The sequence below is a fragment of the Eulemur rufifrons genome, chromosome 6 (genome assembly GCF_041146395.1).
Source record: "Eulemur rufifrons isolate Redbay chromosome 6, OSU_ERuf_1, whole genome shotgun sequence".
Lineage (NCBI taxonomy): Eukaryota > Metazoa > Chordata > Mammalia > Primates > Lemuridae > Eulemur > Eulemur rufifrons.
The window spans coordinates 95,764,773-95,788,049 of NC_090988.1; the positions used below are offsets into that span (position 1 = coordinate 95,764,773).

Genomic DNA, 23,277 nt, shown 5'->3' on the forward strand with positions numbered 1-23,277 from the left:
TGACTGCTATTTCCTTGTTTGGGGTTTTTGTGGTGATTTTATAACCAAGTCTTAAGAAGGATACCTGATTGGCTAGTTTTTTAAAGAAAAAACTGGTTTTGTGTTTTTCCTTGCTCGATTCTTGTAGATGCAAGTTCTCTTAAAAGCAAGACATTACTCATCAGTTCCCTTTATGTTCCTTCATCCATTTTTAGGGCATTTCAGCTTAAGGGAGAAGATTGTGGGGGAGCCCCTTGGAGAGCAGTTTCTGGACCCCTACTTTCTTACTCCTTTGTAACATGGAAGCCCTTCCATTCACTGGGCAAGAATGAGGCAGTTGGATTTGATGTTCTTTGGCCTGATGTCTGGGGCCAGCTCAAATGAAGCACATGGTGGCTGTCTTAGCCCTTCCTTAACCACAAATAAATAGTAAGAGGAGAGCCCACAGAGTAAGAGCAGGACTGTGTTTGGGCAGGGAGAGAGGGGCACGGAGGTGGCTGCTGCTTCTCCCTGATCGAGGAAGGCAGGTGGCAGCGCCTGTCATCTTAAGCCCAGAAAAGACCGTTTATAAGGAGGACCACTGATAGCAGGATTGGCTGGGAAATGTGGATTTTGGGGGACAGCCATGCTGTGTGTGGGGGAGGGCATGGGGAGGCATTGAAGAGGTAGAGTAGAAGGGCCCTTCTTTTTGTAGAAATGAGGCTAGAGGATTGGTGTTTGGAATTCTGCAGCTCTGGGGAGTGGCTGTGTGCAGGGCAGGGCCCTGGTTCAGACACTGGGTGATTGTGGTGATTGGGAGGTGGGTGCTGCGTGTGGCCTGGCAGCCTCTTCCCCTGTCAAAGGTACCACCTCTCTACCCTGAACCCTTGTGCCTCTTGTCCCTGCCTTCACCAGACACAGTCATCATGGGGACGACAGCCCCAGGGCCCATTCACCTGCTAGAGCTCTGTGACCAGAAGCTCATGGAGTTTCTCTGCAACATGGACAATAAGGACTTGGTGTGGCTCGAGGAGATCCAGGAGGAGGCTGAGCGCATGTTCACCAGGTGAAGGCAGGGGCACGCCGGTGGGGTGGGGACTCCACAGGCTTCCTGGGCTGCTATGTGTGGCCTTGGGGACAGAACAGCCCTACTTGACAGACAGAATGGACAGCCTATCGGATCCCTCCTGAGTACCCAGTGTGCTAGGGGCCGGACTTAGTGTCATGGGAAGAAGAAGGAGAGATTAGAGTCCCTTGCTTGGTTCACCATAGTTGGTTGGGCTGGCCCTCTTAGGGTGTGATTTTTGCTTCCCTGCCATGTTTCCAGGAGGACACCTTGAGTGCCTAGCCAGTAACTTGCACATGGCCTTGGAGAGCTTGCTTGGTGCTGGTCACCCCAGCTTGACCTGTCACTGCCAAGAAATGGGCAGGTGCTAGGTCAGGTAGGAGAGTGATTCCCAGGCAGCCTTGAATGTCACCCTCCTTGTACCAAACAGAGAATTCAACAAAGAGCCAGAACTGATGCCCAAAACACCTTCTCAGAAGAACCGACGGAAGAAGAGACGGGTTTCTTATGTTCAGGATGAAAACAGAGACCCCATAAGGAAAAGGTAGGGGCAGGGGAGGGCGAGCTGGGCAGGTGGACTCTGTGGAGGCTTGGTGCCGTCTGGGAGAGTTAGATTCCAAAGGTGTTGATTGGAAGTAGCAGCCTGCAGGGCTGGTGATGGGTGCCACGTGGGTCACGCTGAGGGGCCAAAGGGTGCGGGAAAGCAAAGCATGACCTGAGACCATGGAGTCCAGATGGTGCATGTGTGGTTATGGTGGGGCTGGGGCTGTTTGACCTGGGCCTTGGAGGATGGGAAAGATTTTCAGAGGGGGGACAAGAAAGAGAAACCGACCTCCTTTTAGGTGAGAGCAACCAGAGGTGTGGACCAGGCAGCTGGTCTCCTGTCCTCCTATCGCCATGCTTGTTGTAATTCCCCGTAGAATGATCGGGCTGCAGAGCACTGGAGAAAGAGGCAGGGTCTTGGGGTCAGGCCTGGGTATAAACTCCAACTCTGCCCCTTAGCAGTCTTTGGGTTGAGTTTCCACGTCTCAGAGCGTCAGTTCCCTCATCCTTAAAGTGGGGATGATGGTACCTACCTCTCACGGCTGTCTTGCAGGTTAAGTGAGAGCACGTGTGTAATGTTTTCAGCAGGGCTTGGCAGAATGTGACTTCAGGGAGAGGGAGGTTTGTATGAATTTAATCTTCCTAGCAGTTCTGTGAGGACTGTGGCATTATCCCCAATTTACAGTTGGGAAGACTGAGGCTCAGACAGGAATGTCCTCAGGGTTAGAGGTCCTCAGATCTTTTGCCTCCAAGCCCTCTAATTCATGTTCCATCCAAGCTGGTGGCTCCCATCTCCTGGGGAGACTAGTGTGCCCAACTCAAATTTTGGGGTGCCTCTGCCCTGCTAGGCTGTCTCAGCCTCTGCTCTGCTGCCTCTGGCAGGTTATCCCGCAGAAAGACTCGGAGCAGCCAGCTGAGCTCCCGGCGCCTCCGTAGCAAGGACAACGTGCAGAAGCTGGCCACAGTGGTGGGGGAGAATGGCTCAGTCCTGCGACGGGTGACTCGTGCTGCGGCCGCAGCTGCCGCTGCCGCTGCCGCTGCAGCTGCCTCCATGACATTGGCTACACCTTCATCCCCCCCTGAGTCTCCTATGGTGCTGACCAAGAAGCCTGAGGACAACCTTGCCCAGGGCCAGCTGGTGCCCGTGGTGGAGATAGGCCTCAGAGAGCGCCAGAATGCTGAGCACCACTTCACCCAGCTGAAATCCACCCAGGCTCTGTCTCAGGCTCCGTCCCCAACCCCATCTTCAGCCACAGCTCCAGCCTCACAGGGTGTCCTGACATCGGATGAAGAATCAACGCCCAAAAAGACGGAGGCCGGGAGACTGGAGTCTGTCACCGTGAGCTCCCTGATGACTACACCCCAGCACCCCAAGGGTCGAGGGGTCGGGACAGGGCGGTCTGCCTCCAAGCTCAGGATTGCAGGGGTCTCCCCAGGCCCGCGAGACTCGCCTGTCTCTCCAGACTGTCCGTGGCAGGAGCGGGTGCTGTCTCCCAGCCTGCCGCATAACTTCTCCACGCCCACGGGCTCTCCTGTGAACATTCGGTCAGCGCGGCGTAGCCTGATTGCCCCGTCCTCCCCGGGTCCCCAAGACTTGCTGGCCCAAAAGTACTCCCCGGTGGCCAAACAAGAGGGTACCGTACACAGGGCAAGCAGAAGGCTCTCTAAGAAGGCTGCCGAAGAGCCAGCGGCCTCTGCCCGCATCATCTGTGAGTCTGGGGGCTTGTCCATATCGGGGGCATGGTGGGTGGTCCTTGGTGCCTGGCTCAGATGGAGGGTTTCTGAGGGACCATCTAGCAAGGAGCTGTCCATAGATCTTTCTGTGATGATGCAAACGTTCCCTATCTGTGCTGTGTTGTACAGTAGCCACCATCTAACCACATGTGGCTATTGTGTCCTCAAAATGTGGCTGGTCTGATCGAGGAACTGAATTGTAAATTGTATTACATTTTACTTTTAGATTTAAATAGCCACATGTAGCTAGTGGCTACCATATTGGAAGGTACAGATCCAACCCAATCTTCTTGTTTTACAAATGGGGAAACTGAGGTTGGAGGAGTTGGCCACAGTGTCCCTGTGGTTAATGGCCATGTTTAGGCTGGAACCTGGGTCTTTTTCTCCAGGGCCAGTGTTTTCCTCCCCGTTTCCTATTCTGCAGAAGCTATTTAAATTCACTGTGTTTGTGTACCGCTTCCTATTAGCGAAACTGTTTGGTCTGGAGGTGTGAATTCTCATTGTAGCAGGCTCATTCTGGGAGAACAGATGACTGAATATCTGATCAGGGGCAGGAGGGGGAGAACCAAGATAGCTCTGGAGCCAGACGGCCTGGGTTTGGGCTCCTGCTTAGCTGTTTACCCATCCTGCGACCTTGGGCAGGTTTCAGAAACTTCATGGGCCTTGGCTCCTCACCTGTCAACTGGGGATAATGATAGTGTCACTGTGAGGCTTGCTTTGATTAACCTACACAGGATGTTTAGATTGGTACCTGGTGTGTAGGAAGGCTCAGTAATGTTAGCTGATCTTGTCATCATCAGATCTCAGCTCTGGGGACCATTGCCCACTGTGAGCAGGTGTTATGAGCCACAGAGGAGAGTTGGGGCTGGCTGCATCAGTAGGTGGGGTCTGAGCTGGGAGAGTTTTAAAGGACAGCTACACTTTTGCCAGGTGGGAAAAATGTGGGGATAGGTATTCCTGGCAGAGGGAACAGCTTGTACAAAGACCCTGAGGCCTAAAATAGCAAGTGATGGGGTATTTGGGACACATGTGCCTCACAAGAAGCTTGAGCTCGACCCTCTGAAGCAGAGGAAGTAGCCTGATAACGGTTGTTGGAAGGTTCCTGGCACCTTGTGACAAATGGCCAAGAGGAAGGGAGGGAAGGAAGCAGGAGACGAGGTAGGCAGCTGCTGCACGGGTCCAGGCCAGAGCATGAGTGAAGCAGTGGACTGATGGAAAGGATAAAACAGACCAGGTTTTATATTAATCCGTATTAAATAGTAGCTGGCATCTGCCTGGTACTTACGATTTGTAAAAAGCAAAGGTCATTTCATTTGGGCCTTGCAGCAGCACTGCTAGCTTGTTGGGATTCCCCCACTTCACAGAGGAGGAAACTGAGGCTTAAGGAGGCCACAGAGTCTATATGTTGGGAAGTGGGGCTTGAACCCCGCATGTTTCATTCTGTCCAGAAAGGTAGGCACTTGCAGAGGAGGCCTTGTGGGAAACCCCAGGCATGGTCCGTCAGGCAGGTGAGGGCACCTCACCTTGGCAGGTTTCTTCCTGGCGAATAGCACTGCCTGGGACAGGGCTTGCACCGGGGCTTGGGCGTGTGCAGATGTGCTGTCTGGCACAATGTCCATGTTTGGATTCCATGAAGGACCTAGGTGGTTCAGATCTGCCTTGGAGATTTCCTCAGGCCTGGATCTGATCCTGGGAAGGGGGCCAGGGGGCAGGTGAACCTAGAGGAAGGGCCTGGTGGGGCAGATAACCAGATCTGCAGCTCCTACGCCCTTCTGATGGGACTTCCTCCTTGGCCCCTTTCCTGCTCACGGGTGGGCTCCTGATTTCATTGGCACGTGTAACCCAAGTCTATCTGACTACAAGCCCAGTCTTGTCCTTGAGGTGCAAGGAAGAGGGAGGGAAAGAAGCAAGATCCAGGATCTGGAGTCACACAGACCCTGGGTGACCTTGGCATACCCCTTCTCTCAACCTCAGTTTCCCCATCTGTGAAATGGTGATAACACCTGCTTTGAATGTGAGTAGAGAAGCCATCCTAGTACTTGAGTATGGTACATGCTCTGTAAATCTTATTTAAACAAAACAAACGGTAAGACCCAGGAACAGCTGTGTCCCTGACGCTCAGTGTAGGTGTGGTCAGGCTGACCCTGAATAAGGAACTATAAGGGCATAGGGCAGGGATGGAGTAGAAGGCTTCCTGGAGGCCTTCCTGACCCCAGGCTCTGGTTTGTGGCTCAAGGGCAACTCTGAGATGGGGACTGGGTTTGGGTTCCCCCAGAAGAAGCCTTAGATGCAAAGATTTGAGTGCAACTTGTTAATTTTGGGGGGAAGGAAACACCTGCAGCAGGGGAGTGGGGAAGTGAGACAGACTGGCAGTTAAGGATGGGCATGTGGGTCTGGAAGCCAGTGTGGGGTATTGGGATGAGGAGCTGCTGTGGGGGACATGAATCCCCTGCCCCTGGCCTGGTGTGCACCTGCTGCAGAGGGCTGCCAGGCAGCAGTTCTGCGGTGGTCAGGCAGGGGACAGGGCAGCTGCTTCAGGGCTCCTGGCCACCTGTGCATTGGGGAAGAACCCCTTGGTCCCTCTGCCAGGCCTTAGTCCACCTCCCTGCCACCAGACTGGCTCTGAGGCCCCAGTGGCATGATGGTGGCACTTAACATTCCAGTCCTTGTGCTGGGGGAGCTGTGCATTCATGTGGGTATCTTCTTGCCCTTCTGCCCCCTCATCAGGGAGAACCTTGAGGGAGGGGGCAGTCACCACTCATAACTGCCTGCCTGGCCTTGCAGCTGTTCCCCTCACCCCCGAGCCTGACTGTTACACCCAAGAAAGGTCCTGCTTCCCTTCTCTCTGTGGCTAGCCGGATTTCTTCCCTCTTTCCCTGAGACCCTGGGCACCCCGACCTCACCCTGGCTGCCTCTCAGCCCTACTTCTGGCTACGTTCCTGGGGCTCAGGATGCGCCAGCCAAGCCAGCCATCTTTCCGTTCCCTGAAAAAGCCGCTTTTCCCTGCCTCCTGGCCTGGGCAGGAGCTTTTCCTTTTTCCTAGACCAGTGTCAGTCAAGTTTTGGTCTCAGCACCTGCTTCCAGTTTTTAAAATTATTGAGGACCTTAAAAAGCTCTTGACTATTAGGGTATATCTATTGATAATCAATGTATCAGAAATTAAAACTGAAGAATTTAAAAATATTAAAAATACTATTTATTTTTATATTAATATGATTTAATACTTCAATATTAAAGGCTTTAAGATACTAATATTTTAATATTAAAAATTAAAATATGCAACTGTAGTCATGTGGTAAAAAAAAGACAACAAAAAAATAAATAAATATAAATTAAAATAACCAAGCCTATTATCTGTTAAAATAAGTTTTTTTAATGAAGCAATAACTTTTCTAAAACAAAATGTAGTCATTATCCAACAGTTTGCAAATCTCTTTAATGTATGGCTTAAAAGAAGACAGATTCTGCATTCGATCTGTTGCATTTTGCTATTTGGGTTAAGGTATCTGAAGAAAATCTGGCCTCACACAGATGTATAGTTAGAAAAGGGAGGAATATCTTACTAGCTTTTGCAGATAATTGTGTGTATTCTTTGTTATTATACCCAACACAACAAGTGTTTCTTAAAGGCTCATTGCAGTGTGGGATCTGAAATATTTAATTCAATGTCATTGATTCCACATTGGTCTATCTTGCATTTTGAATGGATCTTTTAGCTGTGTGTGATTTTATAACCTCTCACATTGATCATTTGGAAAATATTGGTTCACCAAGTTATGCACATCTTCCAGATATTGACATTCTTTGTTATGTAATATCAAAAAAGGAAACATTTGTTTTCTGATCTTATCAGAAAAGTCTTTAGGTATTGGGAAACTGTGAAGCTCCCAGTAGTGGATACACATTTTCAAAATTCTCCTTTTTTTTTTTTTTTTTGAGGTAGATTCTTGCTCTGTTGCCCTGGGTACAGTGCAGTGGCATCATCTTAGCTCACTGCAGCCTCAACCTCCTGGGCTCAAGTGATCCTCCTGCCTCAGCCTCCCAAGTAGCTGGGACTACAGGTGTGTAGCACACCTGGCTAATTTTTTTCTATTTTTAGTAGAGATAGAGTCTCGCTCTTGCTCATGCTGGTCTCAAACTCTTGAGCTCAAGCAATCCTTCTGCCTGGGCCTCCCAGAGTGCTAGGATCACAGGTGTGAGCCACCATGCCCGGCCTGATAGGATTATCTGATTCTTATTATCAAGACCAGGTAGTGACTATTGTCTGTTTTACTCACGATTGGGTCCTGGGGACCTGGCCCAGTACACAGTAGACAATCAGTGAGTATTTGTTGAATGAAAAGGCTGCTTTGTGTTGGGCCCCATGCTGGAAGTTGGAATCCTGGAGCTGTGTCAGATACCGTCCCCCTTCCCCCGATACTCCCAGCCCAGTGAAGGAGACAAGTTATGCCCTCAGACAGGCATGTTCCCAGCTAGGAAGTAGCAGGGGACATAAAGCCAGCAGCTCTGTTGAGGATGCTAGGATGTGTGCTGAGGGTGAGGGCCCAGGGCACAGTGGGGCCGCCATGGCTAGTGCAGGGGAACAGTGGCTAAGTCCCGGCCAGAACTTAATTCCCCAGACCTCTTAGAATAGCACCCATCTGGTTTGATGGCATCTTTTGTTCCTTTGTTTTTTCCCTCAGGTCACAGTTACCTAGAGAGGCTCTTGAATGTTGAGGTGCCCCAGAAAGTTGGGTGAGTTGAGTTCTAGGGCTTGGGGGTGGACAGGGACAGTGGGGCCCAGAGAGGGAGGCAAGTGCCAGGGAGTGGAGATAGCCTATGAGCTGTCCTCCCATCTTACAAGGGGGCTGTGGGTTTGTGGCCAGGCCAGGGAGTGGGAGAGGAGCTCCCTGTGGGGGAGGGCTTGGACTGGCTGAGGTTCCCACAGTGTCCTTGCTCTGCTTTCAGCCCCAAGCAGAAGAAGCCCAGCAAGGACGATGGGCCTGTGGAGTCGGCAGAGCCAGAGGTAAGAGGCAGCTGGCTGGGGAAGGGAGGCCTCGTCCAGGGCCCCTGCTCTGCACTGCAGCTGTCCTGGACCTTGGGTTCCAAATGGGAACCCTAAAGCCTTAGTTCTTCTTGCAGGCCCCTGAGAACGATGGGAATAACTTGAGGCTCCACAGTGCCACCAAGATTGCCCTTAGTACGCCCAACCCAAAGCCTATAGTCAGTGGCCAGGAAACGCTCTCTGAAGGGCAGCAAGGTGAGTGTTTCTGGCTGGCATGCAGATCCCCCGAGGTGCAGCAGGCCTTGGTGGCCTTGGCCTCACCTTCTCTCTGGGGATGAAGAAGCCCCATTTTCTGGGTTAATAGGCCAAAGATAAATGAAACCGGGCTAGGGAAGTGCACGGATCTCCTTTGAGTCTTTAGCTTCCATCTCCCACCTTTGAGATGGAGCTGCTGCTGAGTGCCCCACGAGTGTCCATGGCTGGCTGGGGCAGGACACGGGGGAGGGGCCTGAACTGGGGTATTAATGTGAAGGTGCCAGGTCAAGGCCTTAAGCCTGACTCCAAGGGGCAGTGGGAAGAACTGGGCCGGGAGTCTGAACACCTACCTGGCCTCCTGTTTTGTCTCTGGCACCTTTGTAGGTCCTTCCCTGTCTAAAGAGGGCAGGAGAACTGTGGGCTCTGGGAGCAGGCCTGGAGCCCTGCCTGGCTTCCCAGGCTACTGGGGGTGTCTGGGGTCTGGCTCATGTCTACCTGGGAAGGGCACTTCTCTCACTGGCGGGAAGAGGACTAAAGCTGTGAGATCTTGGACATGGCTTCCTCCTCTTTACCATGGGGTCAAGGTCAATGGTATGCCAGCCCCACAGTCCCCAGGGCTGCTACAAGGAACCTTCGGGGTAAGGGATGCTTTCTCCTAGCAGTGAAACAGAATGTACTGACCCTACAGTGGGAGCCGTCCCCTCCTCTTGTCACTGCTGCACCAGCTGGAAGGGCCAGGAGGAGTGGGATTTAGAAGCTATGTAAGGAGCTGTTAGCTTCAGCTTTTGTGAGGCATCTGCACACAGCTCTTACTGTTAGAGGTGGGTGGGACATGGATGGGGCCTCCCAGATAGAACTGTCCTGCCTTGCCATGCTTGTCACAAAGGCCAGGCCTGGGGGGAGTGGTCTGTGGGCTCCAGGGAGCAACCCGGGCTCTGATGTCTATAAATTCCTCAAGGCCAGTCAGTGCTAACACTAATGTTTGAAGGAGCTTTGCTCCTTCCAAGGCAGCAATTGCCAGGGCACACCTTCCCCTAACCCTTCCATGGTCACCCCGGTGCCGCCATTCCTGCAGCCTTGCTGAAATTGCTCTCTTCACAGAGGTCAAGACCGATCAAGCAGATGGGCCCAAAGAGCCACCTCAGAGTGTCAGGTTTGCGTCTAGGAAGGGGTGTGTGGGTGACTCGGTTTTGAGGGGCCCAGAGGGATGTGACCTTGAGTCCTCACTCGGAGACTGGATGTGTGGTCAGGGGCTCCCTAGCCTCTTGACCAGGGTATGGCCTTGTGCTCTGAAAGAATTGGCTTCATGCTTACAGGACTGGTACTGGCCTGGAGTGGAGTACCCAATGGTTGACCCTGTTACTGGCCATGACTTTGGACTGGTTGCCTCCCTTCCTCTTGAGTAGGCAGCAGAGGGTTGATCATGAGACCCCAGCTCTGTAGTCACTTTCAGTCTAGAGGCCTACGGCCTGGGCCCAGTTTTGTTCACGGGGGTGACCTTGTGTGGGGTGTGGCTGGGGCTGGCGGTCTGCCCTGTGACGCTGCTGTGTGTGCCTTGGCAGGAGGAAGCGCAGCTATAAGCAGGCAGTGAGTGAGCTGGATGAGGAGCTACACCTGGAGGACGAGGAGCTGCAGCCTCCCAGGAGCAAGACCCCCTCCTCGCCCTGTCCGGCCAGCAAGGTGATCCAGAACCCGCCCTCCCTGTGTTCCTTGCCCTGTCTGCTGAGTCCTGACGCTGGTCCTTGTCTGCAGGTGGTGCGGCCCCTCCGGACCTTCCTGCACACGGTGCAGAGGAACCAAATACTCATGACCCCAACCTCAGCCCCTCGTGGCAGCGTCATGAAGTCCTTCATTAAGCGCAACACTCCCTTGCGTGTGGACCCCAAGGTGAGGGAGCCCATGTCCCAGGCTGGGCTTTGCAGGAGCTGGGCTGCATGGCTGAAGGCTCTAGTGTGTCCCCTATGCTGCTGGGAGTAGCGTGTGTCTGGGCAGAGGCAGGCCCAAGCCTCTGTGGCCACAGCAGCCTCGACATCTGGGGACCTTGTCCTGACCTTGTGAGCCCTGAGTCTCGGGTTCTGGGCTGAGAAGTTGCAGGATTGGCCAAGCAGATCCCTGCACTGCCCAGCCACCCAATGGCCCTGGGGTCTGAGTGGGCACAGTGAGGGGCACACGTGGACACCTTCACCATTGGGGCTGAGGGTTAGGTGAGAGGAGGGTGGGTGGGTGGGTGCTGCTGGTGAAAGGGTGCAGGCCCTGAGACGTTGGCACAGCCGGGCACATGGCCTGCCTTCCAGGATGCCCTCTGCATGGCATTAACTCGGCTTTTTCCTTGTCTCCTCTCCTCCACAGTGCAGCTTCGTTGTAAGTAAAGCCTTTTCCTGTGTGGTAACCTAGCCCCACCTAGCACTTACCTGCGGTAGCCCTCTCCCTGCACCACTGACAGCACCTGTAGACGCACTAACATTGTAAGCGGGAGGGGAGCCTTAGGAACATGGGCAGTGGGGGTGCACTGGCTGGGGGTGCCCAGAAGTTCTGGGGCCCGTGTCCTCCCTGTGCAGTGCCCTCGCTGCCCTCAACTCTGCTCCCAGGAAGAAGCAAGGGGCTTGTGGCCTGTGGCTATTCACCAGGGCCACAGCTTGAAGTGTTCCCGGACAGCCATCTCCCCAAGACTGGGCCCCACTCAAGATCTGTGGGTCTGTGAAGAGAACAGACAAGTTGTCTCTGGTTCCTTAGAGACGCTGAGATGATGATGATGATGATAATGATGATGATGATGATTGGGTCACAGACCTGTGCAGTAGCCTTGAGTTGGGGAGGTGGTAGGGGAGGGGAAGTCTGGGTCTGAACTGAGGCTGGAGGCCAGGTCTTGCCATGCCAGGTGACAGAGGAACTGTCAGTGGCGGTGTCTAGAAACAAACCACAGGAGCTGTTCTCTTCTCAGGCACCTCAGTCAGAGCTGAGCTGAGCCAGGCCCCTGGCCATGAGCAAGGAGCCTCAGAGAAATGGCCCTCAGAGAAAGACCCACTCAGCCCCATGTCGCAGCTCCCTGTGCCAGTTGCCAAGGCTGCAGCCGCTTCGCTCCTATAGCTCCTGCAGGCTTTCTTCCTCCCGGCCACACAGTGATGCCCTGTGGCAGCAGGGAGAGCCTCTGCCTCCAGCTGAGGGGCTCGGGTGGGAGGGGCTTCGCAGCAGCTGGCCAGGTGGGCCCTGAACTTGCCTCTCCTGAACAGAGGCCTGCCACCTCTGGTTGGACAAGGTGACAGCATGCCTTCCAATACCACAGCAAGCGGGCTGTGTGGCCTCACGCACCTATTTTCACTCCAGGCCTCTGCTAGGCACCTGGGCCCATAGCGTGCAGAAGACTTGGACTTGTTCCTCCTATGAGGGGCCACCTGTGCCCCATCCAGTCTGATCAGAGTGGCACAGGAAGTTGTCCTTCCCTGCTTTGGGGATCCCAGGTCCCTGCACAGGCATCTGGTGGGTGCAGACAGTCCTTAGCTAGGAGATTGGGGCCTAGGAAGTTTGCAGGGGCCTTGGGGCCTTGGACAAGTTTCTTAACCTTTGGGCCTAAGTTTCCTGGGCCACAAACGAAGAGGCCAGCTGGGTACTACATGGAGATTTGGTGAACCAGAGAGTAACAGTGTCAAGCAGTCAGCATAGGGCCAGGTATCAAGTGGCAGAGATTGCTCAGGGGAGGGCCCTGGACGCAGGTGGGGCTGCTTGTGCTTATGGTTCCTCCTACCATCTGCTGGCCGCCTCCTAGAGAGCAGGGACAGCCTACATTTGTGGGTTGGACAGAGGAGAAACACAGATTCTGTGACATGAATGTCTCCAAAGCACCACGTTTTCTCCTATAAAATTGGCAATGCAACAGGATGAGTTCTCTGACCTGTGCTGGGGAACTAGACTCCAGCTTTGGGATGAAAACCTGCTCTGCTGAGCAGTGTTGAAAGCTGGAGTCTGGTTGGCTCATGGAGCAGGAAGAAGGTGGGGTAGGGGTGATCGCATCTGGTGCCACTTGGCCTCTGCTTTTGAGGGGCTTTCCTAGCAGGAGACAGGCAGGCATGGCTTGGCAGGAGAAGCAAGTTCTGGGTAGTTGGAGAAGGCCACCCCCTCCTTCCACATGGGGCCCCCCAAAGGCCAATGTCTGTACCCAGCTTGGCTTCCATAGCTCCTGGCATCTCTCTTTCCTTCCATTTCTCTCTTCATCTTTTAAACAGTGTACTATGTTAAAAAAAAAAAAAGATCAGAAAAAAATAATTATACCTACAGTAAAGTGGACTTTTTGGGGGTACAGTTAAATATGAATCATAACACATGTATCAATTTATGTAACGCCACCACAATTGGGGTACAGGACATTTCCATCACTCACAAAATGCCCCCTGCTACTACTCCTTTATGGTCACACACACCCCATCCGTGTTCTCCATCTCTGTAGTTTTGTCATTTTGACGATGTCATATAAATTATATTGACTGATATGATGCCTTTGGACATTAGCTTCCTTTACTCAACATGATGCCTTCAAATCCACCTAAATAATTGTAATTGAAGTGAGTTTCTTATAGACAGCATATAATCGGGCCAGGTTTTCTTTTTTTCAATTCATTCTGACAATGTCTTATTTGATGTATTTATATTTAATGGTATGTTTGGATTTAGGTCTACTTGTTCTCTGTTTTTCCCTCTGTTTCTTCTTGTCTTTTGGGGGGGATTTACATGAACATCTTTTAGTATTCCATTTTAATTATCTATTGTGATTTTGAGTATATCATTTTGGAGAGTTTTTCAGTGGTTGTTCTGGGCATTCCATACTTAACTTTTCACAGTCTGTTTAGAATCTGTTTACCAGTTCACTTGGAATGTAGAAATCTCACCCCGTATCTGTCCTTTCCTCTTCCCTACTGTATGCTGTGGTTGTCTTATAAATTACATCTATATACATTGACTATCCCATTAGACATGTTATCATTTTTGCTTTCAGCTGTCAAACATTTTAGAGAACTCAAAAAGAAAAGAAAACAATTTTCTAGTTACTCAGATAATCTGTTATTTCTGTTGCTTTTCTTTTGTTCCTGATATTCACATTTCCTTCTGGTATCACTTCTGTTCTATCTGAAGAACTTAAGCAATTCTTTTAACACAGGTATACTGGCAACGAATGAGAATACCTAGTTCACCTCTTATTTCTGAAGAATATTTTCACTGGATATAAAGTCCTTTTCTTTCAGCATGTTAAAATCTTCTGTGTCTCCCCTATGATTTCTGAAATCTTTAGTCATTTGAATTGTTGTTCCCCTACAGGTCCTTTTTTCTCTGGCTGCTTTTGACGTTTTTCCTTTGTCTTTAGTTTTCAGCAGTTTGATTATAGTATGTCTGGTCATAAATTTCTTTGGATTGATACCCTTTTTTTTGTGGGTCACTGACCTTGAATCATAGGTTTATATCTTTCACCAAACTTGGGGACATTTTCAGCCATTATTTCTTCACATTTTTTTCAGCATCTCCCTTTTCTCCTCTCCTTGTGGGTTGCTGGTGACACGAATGAAGACCTTTTTGTATTGTCTTATACTTCCCTGAGGCTCTGTTAATTTTTCTTCAATATTTTGTTCTCTTTGTGTTCAGATTAGATAATTTTTATTGATTTATCTTCAACTTCACTATTTTTGTCCTGTTTTTTCCATTCTGCTGTTGAGCCCATCTGGTAAGTTTTCAAATTTTAGTTATTGTATTTTTAGTTCTAAAATTTCATTTTGGTACTTTATATCTTCTATTTCTTTGCTGAGATTTTCTGTTTTTCCATTTGTCTCAAGAATGTTTGTGGTGACTGTTGGAGCATTTTTCTAATAGCTAAAGTCTTTGTCACGTGATTGCAGCATCGCGTCACCTTGGCATTGGTGTCTGTTGATTGTGTTTTCCCGTGCAAGTTGAGATTTTCCTGGTTCTTTGCATACTGAGTAATTTTGATTGTATCCTGGATATTATGCTGTGAGACTCTGGGTCTTGTTTAAATGTATGGAGAATATTGATATTTTTATCAACATTGCAATTTAGCAGCAATTGGCCTGGTTACGTTCAGGCTGAAGGTTCCAGCCTGCCTTCTGTAGGACGTGGTTCCAGTGTTAGTTCCAATTTCAGACGCTTTGCTGTGCTCTTCAGCTCTGTCCTAGGTGTGTTCTAGTCTGCAGTCAGTCTGGGACCTGGAAAGTGGTCTGTTAGTTTAGTTCTCAAAGTCTTTGGTGTGACAACTAGGGTCAGATCCTAGCATCTGCAGCTTGGAGTTGCACCCAGGAGTTCTTCAGTAACCTGTGGTATTATTTCCCTGAGCTCTTCAGCACTTTCTGGTTCTCTGAGGCTCCTCTTTCTGTCCTCCAGCTGGGAAACTGGGGCTTTGGTTACCCTGCTCTGCTGTGTGCTTCCACGACCATGTCCAGGGCCACCTATCAGGGGGACGGAGAAAGACAAGAGCAATAAACAGGGTTTGGCCCAGACTTTTGAGATCACAGCTCCATAGTTTGGAGAGGAAGGTTCTCCTCAGAGATTTCACTCTGAAGGTTCTTGTGGGCTAGAGCACAAGGGAAAGGAGAAGAGACAATAAACCAAAAACGAGGTTTCTGCACTGAGTGTTGGATGTTCCCTTTCTGCTCCTTGAGTCAGAACTGGAGGGCTTTTCCTGGAGTTCTGTCTGTACCCTGGCGACTCCTTTGGGGTTTCAGGCCGCATGAGTTAGGCTGGAGGAAAGGTAATGGCGAACTTACCGCTGTGGGGTGCTGCTTGGAAGTCTGGTCTTCTCCCATCTGCCTGATCCTTTTTCTTTTCAGAGGCCTCAAGTGACTGCTTTTTGTGTCCTGTCCAGGTTTTGTAGCTGTGTTTGGAGGGAGAAATAGGTAGTGTGTGTCTACTCTATCTTACCCATGACCAGAGCGCCTTCTCTTCATCTCTAGGAGGATGTATTACCTTTGGTCCAGGTCTCTAGGTGGGAGTGCTTCTCCTGGGGTCAGGGCCAGGGGCCAGGGGATATCAACAGTAGCCAGTGGGGAGACAGAGGCAGCTGCTTGGCACTGAACCCAGTGGTAGGAGTCTGGTGGGAGCCAGGATGGGGTACTGGGTGTGGGGCTTCATTCTGGGACAAGCACCAGTCTCGTCCTTGGCCAGGGAGTGCTGGGATTGACACTTGTGTACCTACCACCCCCTTAAATAGGGGGTCATTAACTGTGACTTTCAAAGCTGCCTTTCTGACCTTTTCTAAGGGACTTTCTTCTCTCTTCATTTTCTTTTCAAATGCACTGTTTACATAGTTATAATCAGTGTATAAATCCAATTTTGAGCCTGATGTTTATGCTGCCTACAACTTGGCAGGGCTCACTTGAGGCACCTGTGGCTTGGGCCCTTGGATGGGAGGCAGTTGGGTGCTCCTGGGAGGAGGGAGGGGAGATGCTGGCCTTGGCCTGGGTGGGGATGGAGGGCATGCTAGGGGCATCTCCACCTCTAGGAACCATTCTGGTGCTCACTTCGGCAGCCCATATACTAAAATTGGAACAATACAGAGAAGATTAGCATGGCCCCTGCGCAAGGATGACGCACAAATTTGTGAAGCATTCCATTATTAAAATATAATATTCAAAATTCAAAATTTTTTTTTTAATTATAAAAAAAAACCCAAAAGAACTATTCTGATGCTGCCACCCATGTGGCTGTGGGCTGTTGGGGACTGTGAGCAGCCTTTGGGGTCAGGGGCTTGTCCTCACTCACGTCCTGTCTCTCCCTCACCCCCGCAGGAGAAGGAGCGGCAGCGCCTAGAGAACCTGCGGCGGAAGGAGGAGGCCGAGCAGCTGCGCAGACAGAAGGTGGAGGAGGACAAGAGGCGGCGGCTGGAGGAGGTGAAGCTGTAAGTGGCCTGGCTCCCGGCCCCAGCTGGCCCCAGCCTGCCCCAGCCTTGGCGGGGCTCCCCGTGACTGCCCTGTGCCCCGCAGGAAGCGTGAAGAGCGCCTTCGCAAGGTGCTGCAGGCCCGCGAGCGGGTGGAGCAGATGAAGGAGGAGAAGAAGAAACAGATCGAGCAGAAGTTTGCTCAGATCGATGAGAAGACTGAGAAGGTGTGAGCCTGGGCTAGGGTGGCCGAGCCTCAGGTGGGCTGGGCCCTGGGGGGGTGCCCAAGCAGTTCAGATTTGGTGGCCCGAGGGTTGGGACTGGACTCCTTGGAAAGTTACAGGTTTGAGGCCTTGTACTCCTCTCCTGTTTGCCACACGGGCCCTAGAGTCCACTCAGAGCTAAGCTGAGGGTTGAAGCTCTCAGTTGTGGGTTTTCCCAGCAGCCCTTCGAGAGTCGGTTTTCTGATGCTCCTGGGCAGAACCAGCTTCTGGCATCTTCTTCCCTGGGCTGTGGGGAACAAGCCAGGTGTGCAGGAGCAGGGAGTGCCTGTCACGCAGGGTTCTGGGCCCCACACTGCAGGGTTGAGTGTGGGGCTACTGCAATGGGCGCATGTGGGTGGGCTCTGCAGGCCAAGGAGGAGCGGCTGGCAGAGGAGAAAGCCAAGAAAAAGGCAGCAGCCAAGAAGATGGAGGAGGTGGAGGCGCGCAGGAAGCAGGAGGCGGAGGCGCGCAGGCTCAGGTGGCTGCAACAGGTGCGAATGCAGGAAGGCCTTGGAGAGGAGGTTGGCGGGACGGGCACTAAGCGCCATGGGGACCTGCTGGGTGCACCCCACTTTGTGGGGTGGCTCCTGGCAATGGTGCTGCTTCAAGCCCAGAAGGAGGTTCGGCAAATGCCTCCAGGAGGGGGATGGTGACCAGAACCTGCCTTCTGTAGAAGTGGCAGTTGAAGGGTTAAGTGCATGCACTTGGAGCCAGACTTCCTATCTCAGCTGTGTCATTTATTAGGTGTGTGACCTTGCGCAGGTTACTTGACCTCTCTGTGCTTCCATTGCTTCAAGTAGAAGTGGTGTCTACATGATAGGGTTGTTGTGAGGATTGAATGTATTGATGTATGTAAAGTGTTCAGGTAGTGCCCGGCACATGCCAAAGGTTCTCTACATGATTACTGTTACGATCCATCCCTGGAATGTTCCACCCAGCTCTTCCTGGGGACTCTCAGTCTTATGATTCTAGGGAGTGCGGATCCGTCATTAGGGCTTATATAACTGATAACTAAGGTTTCTTATTTACTCTGTGCTACGCACTGTTCTAAGTGTGTTATGCATATAAACTCAGCAACTCTGTGTGGTGTAGATATGACTGTTGTCCCCATTTTATGGATGAGGAAAACTTGACCCAGAGGGGTTAAGCGGCTTGCCCAGTGTCACACAGCTAAGTCTGGCTCCAGAGTCCCTCACCTGCTGAATCTGCTGCTGCAGCAGCAGAAGTTGTCGCAAGATGCTTTTTCAGGCTGGTGGTGGTGATTTTTGCGAAGCCTTCCTTGGGTTGTCCCGCGGATCTGCCCCTGTATTGGTTGGTGTGAGGCACTTGGGCTGTGGCGGGGGCAGGCCTCCTCCCTCAGCCTCCTCCCTCCTCGTGGGCCACTGTTCTGCCTCTGTGGCCCAGGCCTGGCCATAGCGCCCGACCTTGCTCTCCATCTCAGGAGGAGGAAGAGCGGCGGCACCAGGAGCTTCTGCAGAAGAAGAAGGAGGAGGAGCAGGAGCGGCTGCGGAAGGCGGCCGAGGCCAAGCGGCTGGCGGAGCGGCGCGAGCAGGAGCGGCAGCAGGCGGAGCAGGAACGCAGGCGGGAGCAGGAGCGGCTCCAGGCTGAGAGGTGAGGGGCCTGCTGGCCAGGGAGCGCCTGCCCTCTGTGTGTGGCCCTCACCTAGATGCAGCCCCCACTTCCACTTGGGGGTTTGCAGGTGCTTTCCTTGGCTCCAAACCCAGAGGCCCACAGCTGGTGGCCTACCTGGCTAGGCTGCCCATTGGCTGCAGGAGATTCAAGGAGTAATGGGCAGGCCTGCCTTGTCTTGGTTCCGCCTCCAACTGCCTGTGCTGGCCCCTTTGGTGTCTTTTCCTCAACTGACAGGGCTGGAGGGATCATAGAATGAATTGGTATTTCTCAATAGGGCCACCGCGGGCGTTTTGGAGAGAAGAAATCTTTGTGGTACATTGCAGGAACTTAGCATCCTTGGCCCCTGTCCCCACTAAATAAATGTACCTCCCCTGGTGGTGATAACTCAGGTTGTGCCACCAGCATTTCCGACTGCCCCCCGTTGGGAACTGTGGATCCAGGCACCCCTGAGGTCTTCCCGCTCCGCAGATGCAGTGGTCTCTGTGAAACAGACAGGAGTTCCACATGTAGTTTTACAGGCATTTATCCAAGGCCTACCCTGCATCTGGCTCTGCTGAGTCCCGGGGACATCAAGGGGGATAAGCCACACTCAGTGTTGGCCAGGAGATAGGTGTGGGACCCCGTGCCCTTGAGTGTGGACGTAGAGAACTATGCCGGCATGTGTGTGCAGACATGCAGGCCTGGCAGCTGTCCCCTCTCCTACCTGTGCCTCCTGGGAAATACCAGGCAGCACTTTTTTCTGTGTCCATCTTTGGGTGGCTGCAGGCTTATTGGAGAAGTGAGGAGTCACAGCCAGAGGGTTGGATTGCATCAGGGCCATCTGATCGACACAAAGTTTTTCTGGTCCCCCCCTTTGGCAGAATCAGATGTACGAGTCCAGGAAGGGGAGAAAGTGTAGGGGGCAGTTAACATATGTGGTTTAGAATTGCATGGTGCCAGCAGGGCTGAGCACTTTGAAGGCAACGGTGTGATAGTCATAATGTTGCAGCTTCACCCACGTTTCTCTGTTGAATGCTCACTTGAAGCCCACTGTGGCATGGGACCGTCAGCTCCACTTGACAGACAGGGAAATAGGTTCAGAGGGGTTCAATGACTGTTCAGGGTCATGAACTGGTGCACTGTGGAGGTGATTCCCAAGCCCATCAGCCACCCCTCCCTTGCTTCATGCTTGGAACCAGATGTCTGTCCAGTGGGTTAGGATGAATAGAAACAGCATGCAGGGGTGGGGAACCTGCAGCCTTGGGGCCACACATGGCCTTCTGGATCCTTGAGTGCAGCCTTTTGACTGAATCCAAACTTCACAGAACAAATCCTTTTAATATGTTGGATCATCCCATTTGATTCTCGTGATGACCCTGGAGAAAACGTTATAATCTCCATTGTGTAAAAGTGAAGTGAGGCTTAGAGACTTATGTTGCGAGGAAGAGTGGGGGCCAAATCTTGGTAGACTGCAAAGGTCGCACTCCCTGCACCCTCGGTGTGCACGCGCCTGGCCTTTGGGGCAAAAGTGCAGCCATTGGCTCTAAGCTGGGTGCCCATTCTGCCATCCCACCATCTAGGACATGTCTTGCTGGGACTGGCTTTCCTAGCAGGGATGGAACGGGGCTGGGGCTCTGTTTGCTGCCCTGATGGGCTCTTGCTTGGTCCTCAGGGAGCTGCAGGAGAGGGAGAAGGCCCTGCAGCTGCAGAAGGAACGGCTGCAGAAGGAACTGGAGGAGAAGAAGAAGAAGGTGAGGGGAGCTCTGGAGGTGGCAGCTCCCGTGGAGTCTGCGCTGTAGGCTGGTCTGGGCTCTTGCTGCAGGGGCTGCGTGGGGAGGGCAGGGCAGGGCAGGGCACGGCTCCCTAACACCCTGTTGCTGCCTGGGTTCTAGGAAGAACAGCAGCGTCTGGCTGAGCAGCGGCTGCAAGAGGAACAAGAGAAGAAAGCCAAGGAGGCGGCAGGGGCCAGCAAAGGCCTGAACATGACCGTGGATGTGCAGGTGCGTCCTGGGCCCTGGTGGAGGGGCTCCCAGGAAAGAGACCCCCACTCTGATCACTCTCTTTCCAATAGCTGGAGGCACAGACTATATATGTTAGGACCCCAAGGAAGAGGACAGTTATACCTGGCCCAGTTTTTTTACTATTTTTGACATGTATATTCTTTCTTATTCTAAAAGTAGAATTCGTTTTAAAAAAGAAAGTGAACTTTATGAGTATAAAGTTAAAAAAAATGCAAGGAAGGACCCTCTGGAAAACCAAGCTGGTGTGTATGCATCTAGATTTTTACATTTTGTACACAGGCATACACACAGATCTTCACTGTCTCTCTCGAATACTCATACACATATTTTTAAATGGGCACATACAATTTGTCAGTTTGATTTTTTTCCCCCATTTACTGTATTGTAGACATCTATTTCCACATACATAAATTCTTACTTTCAGTGGCTGTGTATCAGACAGTTGTGCTGGAATTTAGCCAGCTCCTGTTGATGTGCATTTACTCTATTTTCAGTTCAGTTCTGTTACCAAACAGAAGATAGGACGAGGAAGCATTTTCATTGCAGCATAGTTAAGATGTTGAAAACTTGGGAGTTAGTAATGTCCATCCACAAGGGATGGTTACTTTGCAAATCCTGGAGTCCCCTGGAGCTGTTCCCAGGAGGTGAACCTAGACACACTGACCTGGAAAAAAGTCTGCAGTATATTATAACTTAACATGAAAAAGGAAGATGCAGAGTACTGTATGTCCTGTGACTTTTTAAATTTAAAAAGTGACCCCTGAACCTTTTTGTATTTCCTGTGAGATGGGGGGAGGTGAGCGGCACCCTTTGGTGGTGAGATGCAGGAATGCAGCGGAGGGTTATTTTTTCCAGTCTCCAGATTGTACCTCCTATCAAATGACTCCACAAGGGCCCAAGAGACCCCCCAAGATCAATCCGGATGACTATGGGATGGATCTGAACAGCGATGACTCCACCGATGACGAGGCCCAGCCCCGGAAGCCCATCCCCACCTGGGCTAGAGGTGAGCAGGGCCTGGGCTCCCTAGGACACTTGGGTCCTCCCCGTCCTCACTTTCCAGGGCCCTGGAAGTAAGGGTGGGCCGCTGCAGGTGTTGGGAGGCTGTTGTGCCCTCGGGCTGGTGGCTTGAGACTTTGGCCTGTGCCCAGGGGAGGGTGGAGCACCCTGAGGCCGGTGGGCTTCGAGTTCCACCCAGCAGGGCCAAAGAGTCTTGGACCCAAATAAGCAACCTGGGACAGGAGTAGAGCTGTGAGTGGTGACAGGGTTTAGGGAGAGTGCTTAGAGCTAGAGCCAGGGCTTCTAGCCAGCTGGGGAAGGCTGGGCAGGCCCTGAGGAGGGGCGTGGGCACTGGAGCAGGATTTGGCCGGAGTTTACAGGCCCCAGCATTTAGACAGGAGTGTGGGTGAGTGTGACTGTGCTGCCTCAGGTCAGGGCGCGAGACCTGCCCAAGTGGACAGGGGCCGGTGGGTACAGTGAGTGCTTCGCAGCGTTTGCTGGGCTGGGGGCCAGGGTGGGGTGCAGACTCTCCAGAGGGAAAGGCTTAGAATCCCATAGCAGGTCAGCGCTCTACAGAAAACAACCTGCTTTCATGAGTCTCACCTCATTTGAACCGCGAAGTAACTAGAATCTGCCTTAGTCTCCTTAACTACTAGTGTCAAGTCATGTGGGAGGTAGCAGCAAGCAGGGGCTGCAAAGCCACCTAACCATAGTTGACTGAAGATGGCTTAAACAGTTCCTTCATCTGTGCAATGGTGGTGATGAGAAGACCCACCTGAGAAGGTTTATCGAGAGTGACGTGAGCCCTTAGAGTAGCACCTGGAGCCAAGCAGGGGCTGGGGGCATGTTTCCCCTGTCACCCAGGGTCTCCTTCAGCCTTGGTGATGGGGCTGTATCCTCCCACAGCCTCGGCCCAGGAGTCCCCTTGGCCTGCATCCTGCACCTTTGGCTCTGTAGGCTTGATGAGAAGCTGCTGACCAAGGTGGTTGAGGATGGTGTCACGTGCTTAAGCTGTGGCGTTGGACTTGTCTCCAAACCTGGGCTCTGCCATTATTAGCTGTGTGCGTTTGGGCACATCTCCCCATCTGCACAATGGGGAGAATAAGTACCCACCTCCCAGGTGGTGAGGGGGACAGTGACCTCACATAGTCTAGGGTTCAGCGTGTGCCTGGCCCACCTGAACTCTTGAGGACTTTGTGCAAGTTAAGCTGCTGGCAAAGGCAGTGAGAAGGTAGAGTAAGAGTGATCTCAGTGTTTGCTGGTGCAGGCAGGAGGCGGGCCCTGAAAGAGGCATGCTGCGCTGGAGAGGGTGACAGAACGGGGTGGTTTATAGAGCCCCAAGGCAGCGACCAGCTTTGCATTCCCCCGCAGGCACCCTGCTCAGCCAGGCCATAATCCACCAGTACTACCACCCACCGAACCTTCTGGAGCTCTTTGGAATCATTCTCCCACTGGACTTGGAGGACATCTTCAAGAAGAGCAAGCCCCGCTACCACAAGCGCACCAGCTCTGCAGTCTGGAACTCACCACCACTGCAGGGCACCAGAGTCCCCGGCAGCCTGGCCTACAGCCTGAGGAAGTACTGAGGCAGGCCCACGGCCTTGCCAGCGGTCTCAACTCCTGTTTGTGTCTGTCTGTCCATTTCTGTGTTGGTCTGGTGCCCTCCTCCTGGTATGCCATGGCTGGGGGCTTGGTCAGGTGTATATACATGTCCTCTGTGTGCTGGTATTTCTGCTGCAGGTGGCAGGTGGCCCTGGGCCTATTTGGAAGATGGGCTTGGTGGGTGGTTGGGGAAGAACCAGGCCCAGCTCACCTGGCCTACAGATAGCACTCTGTAAATAGACTGTTATAATTCCAGCTGCATTTTAGCATTTTAGTCTCTGGTGTTTGAGAGCTAGATTAATAAAGTATATTCCTTTAAGCCTGCTGTTAATATTACTAAGACGGGGGCCTCAGCATGGTACCCTGGCCTC

General features: G+C 52.2%; 1 protein-coding gene and 1 non-coding gene across 2 annotated transcripts; both read left to right on the forward strand.

Moving 5' to 3' along the window:
- Positions 1–884: 884 nt before the first annotated feature.
- INCENP (inner centromere protein) lies at positions 885–22,890 on the forward strand. Its single transcript, XM_069470113.1, has 17 exons — positions 885–1,024; positions 1,455–1,568; positions 2,450–3,276; positions 7,984–8,035; positions 8,249–8,306; positions 8,423–8,540; positions 9,642–9,693; positions 10,103–10,220; positions 10,293–10,427; positions 16,322–16,431; positions 16,517–16,637; positions 17,042–17,164; positions 18,115–18,284; positions 19,957–20,035; positions 20,177–20,284; positions 21,161–21,311; positions 22,676–22,890. The coding sequence occupies exons 1-17, from the start codon at positions 885–887 to the stop codon at positions 22,888–22,890; spliced, it is 2,691 nt and encodes an 896-aa protein (XP_069326214.1).
- On the forward strand, positions 16,047–16,153 carry LOC138385521 (U6 spliceosomal RNA). The gene has a single exon (XR_011233755.1). It is a non-coding gene; the product is annotated as a U6 spliceosomal RNA (small nuclear RNA).
- Positions 22,891–23,277: the final 387 nt, after the last annotated feature.